Genomic DNA, 24285 nt, shown 5'->3' with positions numbered 1-24285 from the left:
CCAAAAATGTGAACAAAGGGTATATATTTGGAATATTTATTAGAAGCACTACTAAGGTCTGAGAAATGTGGCTATGAAATATTGCCTACAAAAATAAGGTACCAATGTATTATTTTACTCAGAAGTTGAAAGCATAATTTATGCAATATTTTTTTATCTCTTAGGCAGTATTTTATATGTCACCCTGAAGCAATGGTTCCATTTTTTTAGATTTCAGTAAAAACGCCTATCCTAAGTTAATACATCCAGAAAGGCAAAGTGGCTACACTGTTGAAATTTCATCCCAGATTTAGGGAAGACAAGGGAAGAGCTGAGTAGGGGTAACCCCTGTTCTTTTACCAGTGATGACAATAAATTCAACCTTTACCCCTGGCAACAGAGTAAAATATACTATGCCATTTTTCATCGTTGGTAATAACTAATACTAGATTCCTTACCACTAAAGTAACTTTACTCTTTTCAAATATGAAATATCCCCAAATAGTTTTTTTTTTTTTTAATCTCTGGGAATAGGCACAAACTATGGAGTGTCTGATGGCAGAACAGTAATACACCCACATCAGGGGTAGGAGTGGATTTGAGAATCTAATTTACTGCACCAGTGGAGACTGAGCACCATGGCAGTCAGGCCCTTCACTGCTAGGGAAGGGTCTGCCTCTGTCAAACAACACCCCTGCCGACCTATTCATCAGTGAAGTAGGCATTAAGTAAGCCTCCTTTACCATGTTTGCAATGAAATGGTCCACAGTCTCAGTTATGGTTAAAAATAGTAAGGTTATTAGAAAATGTTAGTATTCAAGATATCGTCTGTGATTTATATAATTTACCTTAATAGCATCAAGTATTTAAGTTGGATAATACAGAGAATATTGGAATGCTGGCACAAGCCAAATGAAGCATAAAGAAATCACAAAAGAATAGCTTTTCACATTTTCTAATACTCTAGTATGCAGGGAATTTGTTTTCAGGAAAACTGCTGTTTGCCAACCTTAATATAAAGAAAATTACCATACTTCAAGTCACTTCATATGAATATATTATAGCTAGATTTTAGGAAGTCACCCTTTATGTTTACAAGATTCAAATTCTCACCTAATCAGTACATGCATGGGATAATATTTCATCAACTATAATTTCTGATGTTATGTGACTAGCATTTGACAACTGTTATTACTTTTTCTGTAAAAACATAAATCAAACCACTATAATATTATGCAATAAACTAAACTTTTAAGGTAAACAGGTTTTTAAGTAAAGTCTATAAAATCAGCTTATTTGGTTAAAGTAGCTTTGGTTAAAAATTTGCTAAAGTAGATTGAAATACTGTATGTAAAAGAGTGACACAATAGGGTAACTTTTTTTTTTTTTTACTTAAAAAAAAAAATTTTATTTATTTATTTGACAGAGAAAGAGAGAGCACAAGCAGGGGGAACAGCAGGCAGAAACAGAGGGAGAAGGAGACTTCCCACTGAGCAGAGAACCAGACACGGAGGCTTGATCCCAGGACCTGTGCCTAATCTGAGCCAAAGATAGACGCTTAACAACTGAGCCACCCAGGAGCCCTAGGGCAACTTTTAATCATAAAGTATTTGAAATACACCAATGTAACTTTTTTTAAGGCCCACTTAGTTTAGCCAAATATAATACACCGATTATTTGTCCATAACTTGATAAGTTTCAAGGCTTAACTGAGATTGTTTGATACCAACAGACTGAACTAAGAGAATCTAATTTAGTTATAACTAAATCTAAGTGGGTATTAGCAAAACTTAGTTAGGACACAGGTATTAAACAATCATGCTCCATAAACACTAAGTTCAAGGAATGTCAGAAGGAAAGATTCAACAAACAGGCTTGTTCATTTTACTTGGAAGAAGACATTCAAATACCTATATTATCAAAGAACAGGGACTACTGAAGTGAAAAATTCTATTTTTATCTATTCACCTTAGATATTTTAATATTAATTTTCCCTTTAAGTATTTAAGTATCAATTCCCTCATTCAGCATGTCTGTCCTCTCACTAAATACACACATAGGCCATTAACCTTAGTACAAGCTAGAAGCTGGCAGCTGCACCAAGACCAAAAGAAGGGCAGTGGAAGCCACAGACTGACTCGGAAGTCCTGAGCGGAGGAGCAGCACCCTCTTCACATTCATACTCTTTATCTAATAGCAGGCCTCAATAAGAATCTGTTAAATGAAATCTTAAGCAAAGAAAAAAAAATTAATTCCAACCTGGGAAAGAAGATAAATACTAACCCTGAATTTGAAGTATGAATTAAAGTAGATTATATTAAATTTTTTCTTTTTAAATGTTTCAAGTTAAATAATATTAACAAAATCCCTTCTATACTGTAAAAAGACCAGAAAATTATATAAATTTAGTGAACAGCTACCTATATTAGAAGAAAAATGCCAAAAATATGTTTTTGGTTGGATAAAAGGTTAACAGCCCTAACAAGTGTAGCAAAAACACCTTCTAGCTTAGAGACAAAGCATCTACTTCAAAAACCTCTCACATTATGCTGAGTGAAATAAGTCAAGCAGAGAGACTCAATTATCATATGGTTTCACTTATTTGTGGAGCATAACGAATATCATGGAGGACAAGGGGTTTTAGGAGAAGGGAGTTGGGGTAAATTGGAAGGGGAGGTGAATCATGAGAGACTATGGACTCTGAAAAACAATCTGAGGGGTCTGAAGTGGCGGCGGGGGGGTGGGAGGTTGGGGTACCAGGTGGTGGGTATTATAGAGGGCATGGATTGCATGGAGCACTGGGTGTGGTGAAAAAATAATGAATATTGTTTTTCTGAAAATAAATAAATTCAATTAAAAAAAAAAAAAAAAGCTCTCACAAACGGGGGCGCCTGGGTGGCTTAGTGGGTTAAAGCCTCTGCCTTTGGCTCAGGTCATGATCCCAGGGTCCTGGGATCGAGCCCCGCATCTGGCTCACTGCTGGGCAGGGAGCCTGCTTCCCTTCCTCTCTCTCTGCCTGCCTCTCTGCCTACTTGTGATCTCTGTCTGTCAAATAAATAAATAAAATCTTAAAAAAAAAAAAAAAAGCCTCTCACAGACGAAATAACTAAATTATAATTCTGCATTCTAACTGATGATGATTTGGAAAATATCACAATTATCAGTTTAAGTATATCCTATATAGATTATAAAACCAACAACTAAATGAGCAGAAAGCTTAAGGTTATCTAAATGCTACTACAATTAATGTAACTTTTATGGGGAAAGATCAAGTTGATTCATGACCAAAAATTAAACTGATGTAACAAATATAGTTTAAATATATTCCATTATGTATATGTATCATGATGTGAGTTCAAAGCAGAGAAAGTAGAAATGGATATGGATAATGTACAGATAATACTTTACTGTAATCTGTACATTATACTTTGCTCAAAAAAATTTTACTCTTAAAAATGAAAATTTACAAAAACACTTTAATTTTAATAAAATTTAATTTTATTAAATTATACACACCTAAATAAAAAGCCATTCAGAAATGAGATATTACTGAAAAAATTCAACTTGTCTATATGGTACATAGAACTATTTTTTAAAGGAACAATGTATGCTCCTTTTCTTATTTTTCAGCTACTTCTTTTTTTTTTTTTTAATTTTTTATTTTTTATAAACATATATTTTTATCCCCAGGGGTACAGGTCTGTGAATCACCAGGTTTACACACTTCACAGCACTCACCAAAGCACATACCCTCCCCAATGTCCATAATCCCACCCCCTTCTCCCAAACCCCCTCCCCCCAGCAACTCTCAGTTTGTTTTGTGAGATTAAGAGTCACTTATGGTTTGTCTCCCTCCCAATCCCATCTTGTTTCATTGATTCTTCTCCTACCCACTTAAGCCCCCATGTTGCATAACCACTTCCTCATATCAGGGAGATCATATGATGGTTGTCTTTCTCTGCTTGACTTATTTCACTAAGCATGATACGCTCTAGTTCCATCCATGAAGAGAGCTATAGACCAATATCCTTGATGAACACAGATGCGAAAATACTCAACAAAATACTAGCCAATAGGATTCAACAGTACATTAAAAGGATTATTCACCACGACCAAGTGGGATTTATTCCAGGGCTGCAAGGTTGGTTCAACATCCGCAAATCAGTCAATGTGATACAACACATCAATAAAAGAAAGAACAAGAACCATATGATACTCTCAATAGATGAATGCTCTCAAATGCTGAAAAAGCATTTGACAAAGTACAGCATCCCTTCCTGATCAAAACTCTTCAAAGTGTAGGGATAGAGGGCACATACCTCAATATCATCAAAGCCATCTATGAAAAACCCACTGCAAATATCATTCTCAATGGAGAAAAACTGAAAGCTTTTCCGCTAAGGTCAGGAACACGGCAGGGATGTCCATTATCACCACTGCTATTCAACATCGTACTAGAGGTCCTAGCCTCAGCAATCAGACAACAAAAGGAAATTAAAGGCATCCAAATCGGCAAAGAAGAAGTCAAACTATCACTCTTCGCAGATGATATGATACTATATGTGGAAAACCCAAAAGACTCCACTCCAAAATTGCTAGAACTTATACAGGAATTCAGTAAAGTGTCAGGATATAAAATCAATGCACAGAAATCAGTTGCATTTCTCTACACCAACAGCAAGACAGAAGAAAGAGAAATTAAGGAGTCAATCCCATTTACAATTGCACCCAAAACCATAAGATACCTAGGAATAAACCTAACCAAAGAGACACAGAATCTATACTCAGAAAACTATAAAGTACTCACGAAAGAAATTGAGGAAGACACAAAGAAATGGAAAAATGTTCCATGCTCCTGGATTGGAAGAATAAATATTGTGAAAATGTCTATGCTACCTAAAGCAATCTACACATTTAATGCATTTTCAGCTACTTCTTAAAGTGCATTCTTATAATACCAGATACAGTACACTATTTTCAAACTTCTGAAGTGTACAATTACAGTGAACTTCAAAAATAAATCTTCAAAATGCTAACTGATCAAATAGGATCAATGTTAATATGTAATATATGTGTACTTAAATCTCCTTAAATTTTTAAAGTAATTTTCCCTTTAAAAGTCACTTTAGAAACCACTATCCCGACATCTGGGTGGCTCAGCTGTTCAGCGGCTGCCCTCAGTTCAGGTAATCGAGCCCCACGTAGGGTTCCCTGCTCAACGGAAACCCTGCTTCTCCCTCTCCCACTCCCCCTGCTTGTGTTCCCTCTCTCGCTGTCTCTCTCTCAAATAAATATATCAAATATTAAAAAAAAAAAAGAAACCTCTATCAGTAATTTTAGAAATAAATTCTTCAGCAAGTTTATTTTCTATGAAAAGAGAAGACAGTATGGCCTAATATTTTAAAATAAGTAATATACATGATTACAATATTAAAGAACTGTTCCTACTATGTTCACCTAAATAGAAGACTATGGAGGAAGTCAACAAGGATGAGTAAGAGAAGATACTGAAATATCAAAAGGATGAAATAGATCATGCAAAAATTTCCAAACAAATTATCATTTTTCTTCAAGGAAAAAAAAGAAAATAAAAAAGCATAACCTGGTTTTAATATACTTCTGGGGGAAAAAAAAAAGGACAATTCAGCAGTATTTCTTTTTTTTTTTTTTTAAGATCTTATTTATTTATTTGACAGACAGAGACCACAAGTAGGTAGAGAAGCAAGCAGAGAGATGGGGGTGAGAGGAAGCAGGCTCCCCGCCAAGCAGAGAGCCGGATGCGGGGCTCAACCCCAGGACCCCCAGGCTCACGACCCGAACCGAATGCAGAGGCTTTAACCCAATGAGCCACCCAGGTGCCCCTCAGCAGTATTTCTTTTAAAGATGATAAATGGTCTTCAATAACATATCTGATCAAATTAAAATTTGAAAGTAATACCTCTAAACTTTATTACTTCCTGTAGAGTTTACCCATTCTAGCCATGCTGACAGGAAAAAAAGAATGAAAACACCAGAATTAATGCTTTGCCATTCACAAAGTTCATACACATATATAAGAGCTACATTTGTTTTATTTGAGTGACAATTGTTAAAATAATCCATGATCTTGACAACATGATGACATTAAACTGGATAAGGCTAGACTTATCTTAAAAGTCTCAGAAAAATTTAAAAACCATATTTCAATCTGAGCATTAATCTAATAAAAAGTTAAATGTGCTAACATTCTTTTACCTATTTAAGAGACTAAAAAAATTAATGAATAGAATTGTATCTAAAATTTTTTTTCAAGGTTTTATTTATTTATTTGACAGAAAGAGATGACAAGTAGGTAGAGAGGCAGACAGAGAGAGAGAGAGGAGGAAGCAGGCTCCTCACTGACCAGAGAGCCCAATGCGGGGCTCAATCCCAAGACCCTGGGATCATGACCTGAGCCGAAGGCAGAGGCTTTAACCCACTGAGCCACCCAGGTGCCCCATATCTAAAATTTAATAAAGAATAAATTCACAAGAATACCAGCTATAATACAATACTGTTACTAATACTATTATGAATTTGATTATTATTCTCACTTGGAATTTTAACTTCAAAGATTCCTTAAGCTACTATTTTTATAATTTTTTTACAGAATAGATTTAAATGGATTTGAATAAAATGCAGTGGAAATAAAATTCCACTTCAAGTAAACTGTGAACATATCTACCACATCTGATCAATTTGTTATATATAAAAAATAATTGGGGTGCCTGGGTGGCTCAGTGGGATAAGGCCTCTCTGCCTTCGGCTCAGGTCATGATCTCAGGGTCCTGGGATCGAGCCCCGCATTGGGCTCTCTGCTCAGCGGGGAGCCTGCCTCCCCCTCTCTCTCTGCCTGCCTCTCTGCCTACTTGTGATTTCTGTCTGTCAAATAAATAAATTAAAAAAAAAAAAACCTTAAAAAATAATTAATTATGTAACTGGTAAGTCAAACTAAAAGAACAGCATATTATTATGAAACAAACCCTTAAAACAGTTGCATATGGAATAAATGATTAGAAAAATAACACATTATCTTCTCATTAAAGACACACAACAGGCAACAGAAAACATTTTACTTCCAGGTAGAAAATACTCATGCAATACAATTATTTTCCAATCTTGTTTACCTTTTCATGAACGTGTACACATGTATGCATACATACATGTATATATCATTAAACATCTTCAGGCAATTGTATTTTTGTCCAAATAGACCAATGTGTTCATTTAACAAACAGCTTTCTCTAAACAGGAAACACTACTGAAGATGTAAAGTGGTTGGTTTCCTTAGTTCATCTTAAAGCTAGAATGCATCAATATCGCCATCTAGTGTTCATATCAAAAAAAGCAAGGCCAACACAAATGTGGGCATCCTCCTCTCACTTAAAAAATTAAGTGAACTCAAGGAAATTATCATTCCTATGGGCAAGAGTAAAGTCTGATGGCTGAATGAAACAATAAAAATAGAAAAAGTCAGGGATCCTGGGTGGCTCAGTGGGTTAAGCCTCTGCCTTCAGCTCAGGTCACGATCTCAGGGTCCTGGGATTGAGCTTCACATTGGGCTCTCTGCTCAGCAGGGAGCCTCCCTCTCTCTACCTGCCTCTCTGCCTACTTGTGATCTTTCTGTCAGTTAAATAAATAAAATCTTTAAAAAAAAAATAGAAAAGGTCACTGGGAATCAATGGGAATGGACAAAAGTAAACCTGTGGAAGAAATAACCCTTTTTCTGAATGTGGTTTCTGCCACATTTTGTTCTTAAACACAGTATACATGCTGCTTAATTTTCTTGGATACTTTATTGACCAAGCAAAAGTAGAGGTCAACTTCATAGGGTTAGTTGCATCTATCCCTCTGTATCCGAAATGGGAATCACTGAGATCAAGTCCTAAATGATTTGTCATCAAAGGAACACAAATTCATTTAAAGCTGTATTTTAAATATATAAAATTATCATTTTGATTACAGCTACTGAGAAGAAATAAAGAACAAAAACTTCATTTAGGTTGTTAAGGTTGAAGAGAGTTTAACTTCATTTTAAAAATAAAGATACATTGGGGCGCCTGGATGGCTCAGTGGGTTAAGCCTCTGCCTTCAGCTCAGGTCATGATCTCAGAGTCCTGGGATCGAGTCCCGCATCGGGCTCTCTACTCAGCAGGGAGCCTGCTTCCCTCTCTCTCTCTGCCTGCCTCTCCATCTACTTGTGATTTCTCTCTGTCAAATAAATAAATAAAATCTTTAAAAAAAATAAAAATAAAAATAAAGATACATTTAGGCCAAGCTGTATCTTAATTATATTACGGACACTGTTGAAAGTATAAAGACTGGTGATACTGTTCTTCTCTAATCAAAGCCTCAGAGTAGCTAGTAAATTCCCAAATCAGCAACCTCTTGCTGGTTTTGACTGTCTATCCCTATAAACTAGACCTGCTGCTGGGAACATCTGCATCCAAGTCTGGATGCTGCCAGTGATTTGCAGTGTGGCCTCGGGCAGATCTTTGAGACACTGAGCTTCAGTTCCCTCTCCAAGACTAACCAAGTACATGGCAAACTTCCTAACATGCAAAACACTCTCGCAACATAAGGTCCGACATGGAAGGCATCGAGAGCAAGGCGTTATGTGTGGCGATGGCAGTACTACCCGTCCTGGACCACAGCGACAGTGACGGCCGTCATCACAACGATACAACCCCATCCACTCTTCAACAAAATCGGGGCGACAGTTCACAGATGTGTCTTGTTTTTTCCCCACTCCCATCCCTTTACTCTTATCATTTCCCCTTCTTAAATTTCTAAAACTACCCACTGGAAGTAAGATGTCAGCTTTATCTATTTCTTTTCCTTTTTATTTATCCAATTTCTCATTTTTTTGTACAACAAACACCTATCACTTACATAAACCAGAAATACTTAAAGAAATGACTCCTACTCATTCTCCACAGACCAGCTCCATATTTCACCTTTTCTGTGAAGCTTTCCCTCACCCTGCCCAATCCAGAAGTGCTCTCTCTGCTCTAAAATTCTCAACCACACTATCCAGCATCCATACACCCTTATATCATTATTCTTATGTACATGTTTTATTCCCCCAGGACAAATTACAAGCTTTCCAAAAGGAAAAAAGAAAACATTTATTATCATTCCCTCTCTCTCCTTTACACAAAGGTAATTTGGGGGCACTTGAGAAGTATAATCACATGTGATGTAAAGGCCTTCCTTAACCATGTACCTCACCTCTCTAGGCTTTGGTTGTCAGTGATTTACTCATTGTGTCATTCTGGGAATACCATTTAACCTCCCTAAAGCTCAATACCTTTTAATAAAGATAATAATACCTGCTGTTTCATAGTTATTGCAACAGCAAAAACAAAACAAAAAGTCATCTACTATATGTAGAAAGCTATTAACAAATGTAAAGTCTGATTAAAAATTAATTTCAGGGGATGCCTGGGTGGCTTAAGCATCTGCCTTCAGCTCAGGTCATGATCCCAGGGTCCTGGATAGAGCCTAGGTAGGGCCTCCTGCTAAGCACCCTCTCTCTGCCCACTCTGCTCCCTGCTCCCTTACTCATGTTCTCTATCTCTCTCAAATATAAAATCTCAGAAAAAAAAAAGTTACCAGCATACATTAGATTACAAGTCAAACATTCATTCAGTGTCTAAATTTATTTGCAGGGAATTTAAACATAAATGTTATTATTTATGTATTTCTCAACCTAAAAACATATACAGAGAACAAAATGCTCATTGCAAAGTCCGAAGTGCTTTTTAGTAATACTAGTCACATCAATTGTTTTATCTTCTAGACATTCATACCATATGCTAGGAACTGTTTTTCTGGACCATTTAAGAAATCTATTGTGAGGGGCGCCTGGGTGGCTCAGTGGGTTAAGCCGCTGCCTTCGGCTCAGGTCATGATCTCGGGGTCCTGGGATCGAGCCCCACATCGGGCTCTCTGCTCAGCAGGGAGCTTGCTTCCCTCTCTCTCTCTCTGCCTGCCTCTCCGTCTACTTGTGATTTCTCTCTGTCAAATAAATAAATAAATAATAAAATCTTTAAAAAAAAAAAAAAAAGAAATCTATTGTGAGGGGCGCCTGGGTGGCTCAGTGGGTTAAAGCCTCTGCTTTCGGCTCAGGTCATGATCCCAGGGTCCTGGGATCGAGCCCCACATCGAGCTCTCTGCTCAGCAGGGAGCCTGCTTCCTCCTCTCTCTGAATGCCTCTCTGCCTACTTGTGATCTCTGTCAAATAAATAAATAAAATCTTAAAAAAAAAAAAAGAAATCTATTGTGACTATATTTTTAATAAACAGATTTTTCTTAGAAAGTCAACTAAAAAAAAAGCTTAATGACTTTATTGTAAAAATACTTTTTTTCATGTTTTTCACTTGATCTTAGTCAAAAGGCTGAGAAGCGATTATATTTCGTATTTTTATGCTACTGCTGCCATCTAGTGAAAATTTTGAGAACTTAATCATTCTGGAAAATTTTTTTTAAAAATCATACTGTTGACAGATATATGAGGAATAAAGATATTATAGATTACTTTCTTACAAATACTTTTTTTAAATTTTGTGTTCATTAGATTATAATTCTACATAATAATTCATCAATTTCATCATGAAGCCACTTATTTAAGTCAGCAAGATAATTATAATCATTTAATTTAAAAATTCTTTTACTGATAAAAGAAAACATACGGAAACATCAAGTTGGTTTTGTCATCAAGTTATACCTGTAAATAGAAGCAAATTCAGGGATACCCTCAAAGATTCTGTATTTGGAATTTTCAAGTACTTACCAAGAACATACTGTTCATGACTTAGTTAAAAGAGTAACATATGCTAACTAAAAATCTAAATGCCTGGAACTATACCAACTATATTACCTGAAGAATTCCATAAAGACATAGAGGACAGATAATAACTATTATTAAGCTTACCTGGGAAAAGATGTTTGCTGTTGGAGCAACTCTACTGTCCACGATACTATATAATATTGCTAATAATCTGTCTAGTGGAAATGGTTTTGGTCCGAGAAGATGATTGCTTGTCTGTAACAAAAGAACATGGATTTTCTTCTTATAGCAAACTCACTTTCTGTACCACAAATTCCCAGTAACAATATACATACAATATACCCCAAAGAGCCTAACAATTCTAACTTTGAGTCTCAATGCTAAAACCTTAGCTGATATAATGGCTTATCAGTCAACATTTTCTTCAAGATTTTCTTAGTATAAACAGGTATTAAATAAACAACTCACAAGTTGTCCATCCCTAGTCCTGAACATCATACATATTCTGTTGTTATAACCAGATGGTAAGTGAGTTAAGCTAGGTCATCTGTCAAAATAGTCCATAACCAAAACCAGGTCTGGGTCCTAATTCCTTGACTAGAACTTAATCCTTACTTTTCACTATTCACTCCTTTTTGTGCCATCACCAGGAAAATACATTTGTTTAATATTAATAGTTCTAAAAAGATCAGCTATAGTAAATACTAGCTTGGAAAACCAATAAAAGATTTGATAACTTGTGAATAAGCTGTCACCCTGTAATAATGTAAAATTTAAAAACTGAAAGATTATAAAATGTGCATATTTGTGTACAAAGCCATACGGTACAATGTCTTGTCATCAGAAAACTGAAGTGCTCAAGGTCCACTCCAAGACAGTTTTAGTAGCACTGTTAGAATATAAGTACTCTATATTAGCACAATGGTAAATAAATGGAAATCTGCATTTACATGCATGAGAAAAACTATTTCTTCAAAGAATGACTGTAAAGAAAAATACCTACACAGAATTACAAAATGAAGTGTGTGTTTACCTCAGCTATTTATATCTAAAAAATAGTTTAGAAATCATTCTCCAGGTCTTAAACTTTTTATCCTTTCTCATTAAATACTTCAATCATTTAGAAAAGTACAGGGGCTGATATAATAAATAATAATGCACCCAGGACCCAATTTTATCAACCGCTAACAATATGGGATATGTGCAAAGAAAAAACATTGGATCACATTACAGATAAACCAAAGGTCCTTTACACTCCTCTTATATCCCACTTTCTCCCTAAAAGGAACCACTATCCAGAATTTGGTGTTCTTGCCACTTTCATGACAATTTTTATACAGCTACTACAGATGCATTCATAAACAAATACAGCACTATCTGCAAGATCTAACCTCATATAAATGATATTATTTTGGACATACCACTAGTTGCTTTTTTTCCTTCAATATGTTTTTGAGGTTTATCCATATTGATACATGCACTTCTGAGTTCTGTTCTGAAGCAACCTTACAGAATTCCATTTTAAGACAAATCACTGTCTACATCTAAAAATTCATCACTGTAATTCATCACAAGTAATCCTGTGATGGACCATCCTGTGATGGACCACATTTCCCCTTGTGCACATGTGTGAGTTTCTCTAAGTGGGACTGAGAAACTAAAGCAGAAAGCAGAGGGCAGAGACAATGCTGTGTGATCATCAACAGTTCCATCTGGGGCACAGAGAAAACTTATTTCTCAGTATCTCCTTCCCGTTAGATGACTGGGGGTGAATGTGATATCACCTATTCCAAGCCTGGCCTCTCAGACCTTTAATCTTCTTTTAATCCTTTAATCTTCTTAACCTTTGGTAGCCACTGTAGAAATCACCATGTTTTACTTGGCATCACTACAAAAGAGGGCCACCCAGCCCATACGCCATTGTGTCATGAACAACATATAAATCTTTGTTGTTAATCCACTGAGGGTTTGTGGTTTTTGCTACAGCACAGCTCAGCCTATCGTGACCAATACAAAGTACACTCCCATATTAACTTTATTATGGCCAACAAACAGAATATACAGGCTCTTATTCTTCTACATTATTACCAATAAAATCATCAGGGTTTTTTTTTTTTTAGTTTTGCCAATCCAAGAACATGAAATAATGGCTGTTGTTCTAAGTTTCATTTCTTTAAAAAAAAAAAAAAAATTTAAATAAATAAAAATAGAGATTAATTTCTCTCATTGGTGAATGAAGCTGATAATCATGTCAGGTCTGTTAGGCAACTGAAAAAGGCAGATGTTACCCAAAAAATCAATCACAATAAAACACCTACAGAGCAATTAACTTGATTGTCAGTTTCAGGTATACTCGCCATGATCAGCCATCCTTTTTATATCATTTACCCACTTATCGATTGGATTTTTGCCTTTTTCTTAAGGGTTTATATAACTCTTAAAAAATAATTCTAGATACTAATCATTTGTTACTAATCATTTGTCTGTTGAATGAGTTTAAGAACTGTGGTTAACATCCAGGCGCCTGCATGGCACAGTTTGGTTGAGCATCGGACTCTTGGTTTCAGCTCAGGTCACGATCTCAGAGTCATGAGATCCAGTCCCATGTTGGGCTCCATGCTCAGCACAGCCTGCTTGAGACTGTCTGTCTCCCTCTCCCTCTACCATAGAAGTACTGTGAATTCTGTCCCTACATCACTGTTAAAACCTAGTTTCTAGTTGAAATTCTCAGGGAAGACTTTTGTCCTCGTTTCACACAGAGTCAGAGCCTGGCAGGGAAATTTCCTTACCAAATCCATTTGCTTGGAATGGAAAGATTTTCACTTTTTACATTTTCTGGTTAGAAAACACACATCCAATTTAAAATTAAAGTGTCCTAGTGGCACGTGAGGCATATGATATTTACCTTCCTCAGTGAACTGGTTTTGTGCTACACACGCAAACTGGCTTCCCTCCTAGAAGGGAAGGCAAAGTCTGAGAAATGCCTACTAAATTCATTATAGAGCTCATTAAGAGAATGAAGGCCTGTAAAAATAGATCAAAAAAAGGAAATCAAATCAAATTTTTGAGGAGTGAAATGGCATCAAATTTGGTGTCAAGTTACACCAAGAAAAACAGAGAGAGAAACTTAAGAGTTATGAATATTTATACTAGAAAAAACTTAAACTAGAAACAACTCAGAGAAGAGGGGAATGAGACTATGGGCAAGGAGAGGGGGAAAACTTGCTTTTCTACATAAACTGATGGGCAAATAATCTGGTTTCACACACAGGCATTAGTTGAATTAAAAAGTAATATCTTGAAAAAATCAGTGTCAGCTAAGGATAGAGAAAAGGAATTACACAATCGAAGATATACAGTATTTTCAAAACAACTGTTATAATAATTATTCATACGGTCTGCTTTTTAATGTGTATTGTCATGAAGGAAGAGACAAGGGCTATTCTGTTCTCCGCGCTATCTATAGCATCCGGCAGAGTGCCTGGCATAAGATAAACATTCAATCAAGATTTCAAGGAAGAGAGGGAACAAAAATATAAACTAGTAGGTATACACAGGGAGCTTTCAGTTAAGATCATATTTTTAAAAGGACATGAACCAAAGACAAAAGAGGCTACTTACTATGAAGGTCAAATCAGTAAGAATCTCATCAGAAGAACTACACTTCCTTTACAACTAGACATTCTCTAGCATGAGGTCTTTGCTCATATGGTTCCCTCTGTCAAGACTGCCCTTCTCAGGGAAGGACAAACAAGTGCAACTCCACTCGTTCCATAGGGGTGGTCTCAATTGCCAGGATGTCACAGTCCTCAGTGACCCTCATAAAGCCCTCATGTATCTCCCCTCCCCCTCAAAATCCTTAAATGGTTTTCTCTGTCTAAAGAACAGACCTAAAATTCTTAGCCTTCAATTCTTCAATTTTCTTTATTCTTACCTATTCACTTGTAAACACCCGCAAATACCACCAAGTGCTGAGACACAGATGTGATCAGATGGGCTTCCTTCCCTTCAAGAACTGGTGAGTAACAAAATTCTTCTATAATCTAGCCTCACATGACTTTTCTCTGAAACTCACTTCACACTTCAGCCAATTACATTTTGCTATTTCTTTTATATGCCCTACACTTTCTCACCTCTGCTCTTGGCCCTAATTATTACCTCAAGTGGAATACTCCCTCTCCCATCTTTGCACATCCAGTTCCTGTAAGGGCCTACTTAAGCCAGAGTGACTTCATCTCGGTTGAACAGCCATTTTGTTGTTTGTGCAGTAAAATTTAAACTGGCCCTGCCCCGCCCACTCCATCCCTGGAAGAACTTACTTAGAAGCAAGTCCGGGAAACCAGTAAAATATGGTCGACCAGTCCCTAATAACGGAGCCCAAATACAAGGATGGGTCAGGCCAGGTGGAGATGATCTCATTGGCCAGGCTCAACCACATGGCCTTTGATCTATAAAAGCCAGTCTGTGAAGCTGAGGGTGGTCACTCTCTCTGTAAGAGACGGCCCCAAAAGGTCAGTTTGATTCTTGATGCTGGTGCGAAATAAAGCTTTGCTTGACCTTCACTCTGTATCAGTCTTGCTCCTTTGATCACGGACCCCATCAGTTCCCACTATTCTTTAATTATTATTATTATTTCTTTTTAGATTTATTTATTTGAGAGAGAGAACAGAGAGAGCAAGCGAGAACAAAAGTAGGGGGGAAGAGAGAGAGAGGGAGAAGCAGACTCCCCAGGGAGCCCAACACGGGCTTGATTCTAGGACCCTGAGATCATGACCTGAACCAAAGACAGATGCTTAACCAACTGAGCCACCAGGTGCCCCAGTCCCTACGATTTTTGAGTGCCATTCACATGCAAGCCTACCACAGATCCTTTCCTGACACCCCAGCTGTAAGCACTCCCTCCTAACAATCCTTTATTACCCAAACCAACTACACACATAAGAAAGAAGGTACAAAATCAACTATCTGCCTATGGTGGAAAGCCTAATCAGAGATGTCTCAATGAAGAGGCAATACCAGAAAAAATTTCCCATTCCAAGCAAATGGATCTGGTAAGAAAATTTCCCTGCCAAACTCTAACGCTGTGTGAAGGGAGGACAAAAGTCTTCCCTGAGAATTTCAACTAGAAACTATGGCTTAATGTTGATATGGGGGCAGAATTCACAGTACCTCTGTGATCTGAAAACCCCCAAGGCTAAGATCTGAATTTCAAATGATCACAGTTACTGGCATTCTTAAGAGCCTGCACATAAGTAAACATAAAACTATTCTAAAGGAACACACTTCAGGCCTCAAAAATTCCAAGATGAAGTTCAGTCAACAATTAAAAGTAATAAAATGTTCAGGAGCAAGGCATTATATACATGAGTGAGTAAAAACAGAAAATGGAGATTTCGTAGATTGACAAGGACTTCTAATATCAGAATATAAAATATTTCTATGTTAAAGAAAAATGGGACTAGGAAAAATATAAAAGTGATCAGATGAAACATCTAAAAATTACAAATGACATTACTGGAATTATAAAGGTGATTTAAACAAAAGAAACAAAGCTGGAGAGAAAGTCAGAACATAGAAGTGAAGAGATCACCCAGAATTCAGCATACAGAGCCCAAAGGTAATAAAGAATGAAAAAGACTTAAGAGATGAGGACAGAGTGGGAAGATCTGACTTATATCTAATCAGCATCTCAGGAAGACATTGTTAGAGAGAATGAGGGAGAAGCTAATATTTGAAAAGTTAATTCATCAGAACTGAATAAAGGCATCGTTATTCAAATTCAGGAAACAAAATGAACCCCAATTAGAAAATTCAATCCCAGATCCACCACAGTGAAACAGTAAAAACACTAAAGGAAAACAAGAGGAGAACTTTTAAGAGAAAAACAAGAACTTGTAACAACTTGTAGAGAAAAACACAGGTATCAACAAAGGAATAACAGACTAACAGCAAATTTTTTAGTGGCAACAATAAAGCCAGAGACAGCAAAAAAAATGTCTTCAAAGTCATGAGAAAACACTACCATTTTAGAAAGGCATACTGAGAAAAGCTGCTTTTAAGAATGGAACTATGGACATTGGGGAGGGTATGTGATTTGGTGAGTGCTGTGAAGTGTGTAAACCTGGTGATTCACAGACCTGGGGATAAAAATATATGTATATAAAAAATATATGTTTATAAAAAATAAAAAATTAAAAAAAAAAAAAAAAAAAAAAAAAAAAAAAAAAAAAAAAGAATGGAACTGAGGGGGCACCTGGGTGGCTCAGTGGGTTAAAGCCTCTGCCTTCGGCTCAGGTCATGGTCCCAGGGTCCTGAGATCAAGCCCCACATCGGGCTCTCTGCTCAGCAGGGAGCCTGCTTCCTCCTCTCTCTCTGCCTGCCTCTCTGCCTGCTTCTGATCTCTGTCAAATAAATAAATAAAATCTTAAAAAAAAAAAAAAAAAAAAAAGAATGGAACTGAGAAACAAGACTCACAGCTTCTATGGCATGAAGTTTACAGATAGAACTTCTCCACCTTTTCCCAAGAGAGGCAGAGGTGGTTTTGATATACAGAGCAGAACAAGTATCTGAGCAGTCCACACACTCCTTCCGCTAGTTTCAACGTGGCCCTACACCCCACTTTCAAATGTGCTCAGGGCCTCTGATTTCTAAGCTATTCCACATTCCTCAGGTCAAACATGCTTGCTTGGGGCTTGGGTGCCTGCCCTCTCACCTTTTCAGTCATCTGTGCATCTACCTACAATGCAGTTCCAAGTCGTGTGGGTTTCTTGTCCACTTAGTCCCCATATGTTCACCTTTATTATTTCTTCAGATTCATTTTTGTGAGGGTTTCAAAGGAGGAAACAGGAAAACTAGCTGTGTTAAGTTAAAAATTCCAGGGTAATCTTTTTCATTTATGAATTCACTGAAAGAACTTGTCAACTCACTTTTATCTCCAAAACCAGCTCCCCCGAATGTGTCTTCATCACCATGTTCAACGTAACAAAATACAACATTATAACGGTACCTTATCAATTCTTATATCCAAATGACTAATAAAAGCATGCATTTATCCACTTTCCACAGTGACCTGAATTCATGAGTTTTTCCCAAGAGAAATTAGAAGGTAAATACCTTTTCATGTTTCTTTAGAAAGTTGGTTTTCTTGATTTTCCCATGATGCTTCAATTAAGGAAAATAATTGTTAGGATGGAGGAAAAAAAGGTAACACTCCACAAAAACAGAAAACATAATTTAAAACCTGGCATATATAAAACTAATTTACATATGTTAGGCTTTCTTATTTTATTTACTACCACCTAAAATAGCAACATATTTTAGGCTGCTTTGACTTAGATTTCAATCATATACAAGATTACTTTTGTATTTAAAGAAAAAGGTGTTAAACTAAAATAGTGATACTTCCTAAGAGATTAACTTATTATTTTAATATTAACTTATTAATTTACTAACTTATTACAGCATATTTGTTTCTACAAAAACAAAACTTTCACAGATAAATGGGTTTTTATTCATCCTTAAGGCAGGCTGTCAATTCACCTAAGAAACACTTAAGAACATCTGGTTAAGCATTTGGGATTTAATAGTGGAGAAAAAAATAGATGTGGTCCTTGACTTCATGAAATGAAGACTACTGGAAGAGATAGGCAAAACATCAAATAAAAATTTATTAGAAATATATTTAATAATGAATCAAACTGCATTTTTTTTCCCAAAAAGAAAACAATTCCAAAATGGGATTTCTCCAACTAATGTACACACAGATGAGTCTTCTGAATGTTCTGGATAATGCTGTATGGAGTGTATGGTACTACTGAAGGAGCTTTAGAACAATAAAGGAATTACCACCCTTAAAATTATTCCCATCTCTCATACTTTACACAAAACCTTATTTATATATTTTTTAAATCTAGAACTATTACCTAAAGTATACCTGTACTCTTCTGTGAAGCAACATACTTTCAGGTTGTGACCCTAATTTAAAGTCTTTGAAGATTAAGTCCTAAATATATATTTAGCAATCTCTTATTCTAATCTCTGCCCCTGAGAACTTACGGGTGTTGAGAAATTTCAAAACATCCCTGGAATCTTCAAAAGCAAAGTAAAAAGAAACAATTATTACCTTAAGGAAGAACCTCTTATCAGTTCTTGCTGGATTGTATGAAGCGAGGTATGCAGCAATTAGAATAAACTTAGAGTAATAGGGAAGCTCCACGTGAGTATATGCTGAAAGACCTACATAATAAAGATCTTTCATGAAGGCATTTGGTAGGCTACCACTAAGATTTTAATTATCTCTTATCTTTTCTCACTGATCTTTTAATGGTGTCCTCTGGTAAAAATGACCTACTCCCTGAGTTTAAAGCGCCATTATAATGGGCAGTGGTGGTGAACATTACTATTAATCATATGCTTGCTCACTCTATTATTTTTGCTTAGCTCCTCCTATTCTGAGGTCTAAATCCTACCCATCCTGTCCTTCGAAGCCATACTTTCCATTAAACTTCCTGCTGCTCTCCTGTCATACCAAAATAAAAAAAAATCTATCCCTACCTTGTGAATTTCACTTGTGACCCATGTAACTTTATACCTTGTATTAACAGTGAGTTGTATATATATTTCTTACCAAGCTATAATATTTGCTGATGCAAACACATCTGGGTTTTGTTTTTTTATCCCTATGGAAATAACTAAATGAATGGATAAATAAAGGAGCTGGTCAAATACCATCGATTTTTACAGGAAAGCAAGGAATCTGATATTTACTGAGTATCTAGCATAGACAATGTGCTAGGTGCCACCTTATTACTGAGGCATCTTCAAATCCTTGCCATAACTTAAAGTTAGACATTCTTTTTATTTTAGATGAGGACACTGAATTAGACTCAAGGTCATACAGTTAGGGAATAGTGAAGACCAGTTATTGCAGATTTTCTAAGGCTAGCATCTATTTTTTTCCACTGGAACACACAACTGAAAATCACTTGTACAGCCCCTAGGGCATTTAGAAACCAAAATAGACAAAAGAGAATTGCACCACCACTTAATTTTATACCATTTTCTCCAACCACTAGCCAGTGATCTACTTTTTCCAGTAAGAATATTTAAGACACTTGCTCAATTTTTTTTTAAGTCAAGTTGTTCTACTGGGATAAATCCAAAATAATAGTTTCTTTAAATAAAACAAAAGCACAAAGCTTTTAAAACATAACCAACAAAAATGCATCCCCCAAACTGGATTAACATAAAACTCAAGAAATACATATATACTGAGATAAAATTGTGGCCCAGAACTGAACAAAAGCATTTAAAGAAATTAAACTGCTTGATTTTTACATGACATAATTCAACATTTAGAAAATAGAAAACTGGTATTAGAGAATTATTTCCTCTCATAAATTGGGAGTTTCACTTAAGAGAAAATCATTAATTAAAATATCATCACAATTTCTAAATTCTTTTCCATAACACCATTTACTGACTGAAGCTATCTTTAGTATTAATTTCAGTATCTTGCTTATTAGTAATCAATTAAAGAAATGTCTCTGGTGACTGTTTCAATACTTCCTCTGATACCTTTAAGTTGTGCTGGATCTATGTCATCTTTCTGTAACTTTTCCCACTGTGAACTGAAAGAAAATAGAAGAGCAAAAATGGTTTGAAAATATATGAAATCAGTACACTGTACTTAAAAGAGTCCTAGAAAAAGTAATTTTTGGCTTAAGAAAATAATTTCCTTATAAATAGGACAACACAGACATGCAATGAACATGCTGTGCCTTAATGAAATCATTGAGGGAATATTAAAACAACACAAACTTACATATCAATATCCAGATGTTAATTTTTTAATCTCTTTTCCTGATCATTATTTTAAAGTTATCAAAAAGTACCAATAAATAACATCACCTATCCTTCAGTTAAAACTCCCAATGCTCCAGTTAGCATATTAAATGCAATTGTTATACACTATTTCTAATTCCATAACAATCACTCTTTAAAAAAAAAAAAAAAAAAAGATTTTATCTATCTGAGAGAGAGAGAGCTCAAAGGGAGGAGAAGATCAAAGGAAGGAGAGGTAGGTGAGCTCCCCACTGAGCAGGGAACCCAACGTGGGGCTCAATCCCAGCACCCTGGGATCATGACCTGAGCCGAAGGCTAATGCTTAACCAACTGAGCCACCCAGGTGACCCTACATAACAATCTCTTAAAATAAGTACCATTACATCAGAAAATTGAGGCCCACAGGTTAAGCTGCCCAAGGACACGAGGCCAGAGCTAAGACCTGAATCCTTACAGAATGCCATTTCATTTCCACTGCCCCTCTCTGATCTTACCTGCAATTAAAACTACTAAACACCCTCAAATATTATTAAGAATATGAAGCCATGATATGACAAAATTCATTAGGAAACACACTATAGTGTAAGGAAAAAGACTGCCCCGAGAGACGTTTTAGCTATATGACCTTGAATAAATCAATAACCTTCTCACCAAAAAATAAGGCAGTTAGATGCAAAGATCTGTAAGAACCCTCTCCAACTCTTTAACTCAGCTCTTAAAATACCAATTTAAAAATAAATGCCAGACCAGAACTAAATATCCCAAATCAAACTGTATGTATTTTTATCAAAACTGCAAGCAGTGCTAAAAATTATGGAAATAAAGGCATACCTCATTCTTACTTCACTGTGCTTTGCAGATAGTACTTTTTTAAATTTTTTTTTAAACAAACTGAAGGTCTGTGGCAACCCTGAATCAAGTACAATCTATCGGTGCCATTTTTCTCACAGCAACTGCTCACTTCATGTCTCTTTGTCACATCTGGGTAATTCTCATACTATTTCAAATTTTTTCATTTTTATTATTTCTTATGGTGATCTGTGACCAAGTGACCTTTGATATTACTATTCTAATTGTTTTGGGGGTCATGAACTGCACCCACAGAGGACAGCAAACTTATCTGCTCCACTGACTGGTCATTCCTCCATCTCTTCCTCTCCTTGGGCCTTCCTATTCCCTGAGACACAATTATATCGAAACTGGGCCAATCAGTAACCCTACAACCGCCTCTGAGTATTCAAGTGAAAGGAAGAGTTGCATGTCTCTCACTTTAAATCACCAGCTGGAGAAGGTTAAAGCTCGTGAGGAAGTCCCGTCAAAAGCTGAGACAGACCAAAAGCTAGGCCTCTTGCACCAGTTAGCCAAGTTGCAAAAGAAAAGAAAAAGTTCTTCAAGGAAACTGAAAGTGCTACTCCAGCATACACACAAAACAGTAAGAAAGCAAAACAGCCTTGTGGCTGATCTGGAGAATATTTTAGGGGTGTTGGATATGGGATATGGCCAGTGATATGGACAGAAGATCAAAACAGCCAAAACGCTCCCTTAAGCCAAAGCCTAATCCAGAGCAAGGCCCTAATTCTTCAATTCTATGAAGGCTGAGAGGGGTGAGGAAGCTGTAGAAAAAAAGTTTGAAGCTAGCAGAGGTTGGTTCATGAGGTTTAAAGAAAGAAGCCATCTCTATAACATAAAAGTACAAGGTGAAGCAGAAGGTGCTGATGTAGAAGCTACAGCAAGTTCTTCCAGAAGATCTAGCTAAGATCATGAATGAAGGCGGCTGCACTGAACAAGAGGTTTTCAGTGTAGGTGGAACAGCCTCCTACTGGAAGAAGATGCCATCTGGGACTTTCATAGCTATGGAGCTGACTCTCTTGTAAAGGGCTAATGTAGCTGGTGACTTTCAGTTGAAGCTAATGCTCACTGACCATTCCAAAAATCTCAAGGCTCTTAAGAATAATGCTAAATCTACTTTGCCTGTTCTATCAATGGAGCAACAAAGCCTGCTGACAGCACATGTGTACAACATGGTGTACGGAGTATTTTAAGCCCACTGTTGAGACCTACTGCTCATTAAAGATTCAACACATGACTGCTCACTGACAATGGACCTGGTCACCAAGACCTCTGAGGGAGATGGACAAAGAGATTCATGTTGTTCTCAGGCCTGCTAACACAATATCCATTCTGCAGCCTCTTGATCAAGGAGTCACTTCAACTTTATAGTCTTATTATTGAAGAAAGACATTTCTCAAGGCTAGAGCTGCCAGAGATGGTAATTCCTCTGATGGATCTGGGTAAAGTCAATTGAAAACCTTCTGGGAAGGATTCACCAGTCCAGATGCCATTAAGAACATTCATGATTCACGGGAAGAAGTCAAAATATCAACACTAACAGGAGTTTAAAAGATGATTCCAACTCTCAAGAATGACTTTGAGGGATTCGAGACTTCAGTGGAAGAAATAACTGCAAAAGGGGTGGAAGAGCAAGAGAACTAGAATTAGAAGCGGAGCCTGAAGATATAACTGAACTGCCGCAATCTCATGACAGAACTTTTTAATAGATGAGGAACTGCTTCAGATAAACAATGGAAGGGGTTTCCTGAAAGGGAATTTGGTTAAGATGCTAATGAAGATATTTGTAATGACAACAAAGGATTCAGAATACTATATAAATTTAGTTGTTAAGGGGCACCTGGGTGGCTCAGTGAGCTAAAGCCTCTGCCTTCGGCTCAGGTCATGATCTCAGGGTCCTGGGATCGAGCCCGACATCCCCGACATCGGGCTCTCTCTCTCTTCTTATAAATGCAAATAAATAAATAAATGCAGGGAGCCTGCTTCCTCCTCTCTCTGTCTGCCTCTCTGCCTACTTGTGATCTCTGTCAAATAAATAAAATCTTAAAAAAAAAAATTATTTGTTAAGGTGACAAGAGGATTTAAAAGTACTGACTCCAATTTTGAAAGTTCTACTGTGGGTAAAACGCTATCAAACAGCATTACAGGCTACAGAGAAATCGTTCATGAAAGAAGAGTCTACAGATGCAGTAAATTTCTCTGTTGCCTTAAGAAACTGCCACAGCCACCCCAATGCTCAGCAACCACCACCCTGAGCAGTGAACAGGCATCAACATAAGGCAAGACCTCTGCTAGTGCAGGGGCCAATTTCATGTTAAAACCTGTTAAACCGCTAGGGCCTGCCTGGGCCTGCTTAGCCAGAGTGACTCCATGTTGCCTAGATAGCCATTTTGTTGCCTAGGTAGCCATTTTGTTGTTTAATAAACACCTCAGCAGTTAGTGATATCGGTTCCAGGTAACCGTTGCTAAAACACACACCTAAAATAAGGCCAGACAGGTAAGACATCCAATCAGCCAAAGCCACATATGTAGAGGTCTGTGCTTGTGCCCTATAAAACTAGCCTGTAAGACTGAGGGGTCGTCGCTCTCTTCGGAGGCAGCCCTGGCCAGTCAGTCTGACTTCTAATGCTTAGCATAGAATAAAGCTTTACATAATTTTCACTTTGTCTCAGTCTCATTCCCCTGACTGGTCAGTCTAACTTCTAATGCTTGGCATAGTATAAGGCTTTGCATAACTTTCACTTTGTCTCAGTCTCATTCCTTTGATAATGGACCCAACACTAGCATTCCTTTGATAATGGACC

At 36.8% G+C, this 24285-nt stretch overlaps 1 protein-coding gene across 11 annotated transcripts in view; it reads right to left on the bottom strand.

Moving 5' to 3' along the window:
- The window catches only part of ORC5 (origin recognition complex subunit 5), a 101394-nt gene that overhangs the window by 40268 nt on the left and 36841 nt on the right, over positions 1-24285 (bottom strand). For 5 of the 11 annotated variants that reach the window (XM_059170878.1, XM_059170881.1, XM_059170883.1 and 2 more), the window contains exons 9-12: positions 20366-20418; positions 18912-19024; positions 17903-17950; positions 10934-11044 (exon numbers count right to left, since the gene is read on the bottom strand). In XM_059170878.1, the coding sequence (XP_059026861.1) occupies positions 10934-11044; positions 17903-17950; positions 18912-19024; positions 20366-20418 (325 nt within the window). Of the gene's footprint in view, positions 1-10933; positions 11045-13694; positions 13744-15108; positions 15279-17902; positions 17951-18911; positions 19025-20365; positions 20419-24285 lie in introns of those variants that run through there. The other 6 variants (XM_059170887.1, XM_059170888.1, XM_059170886.1 and 3 more) reach the window with 3 other exon arrangements.

Source organism: Mustela lutreola, chromosome 4, assembly GCF_030435805.1.
Source record: "Mustela lutreola isolate mMusLut2 chromosome 4, mMusLut2.pri, whole genome shotgun sequence".
Lineage (NCBI taxonomy): Eukaryota > Metazoa > Chordata > Mammalia > Carnivora > Mustelidae > Mustela > Mustela lutreola.
This window is presented reverse-complemented; position numbering and strand designations above follow the sequence as displayed.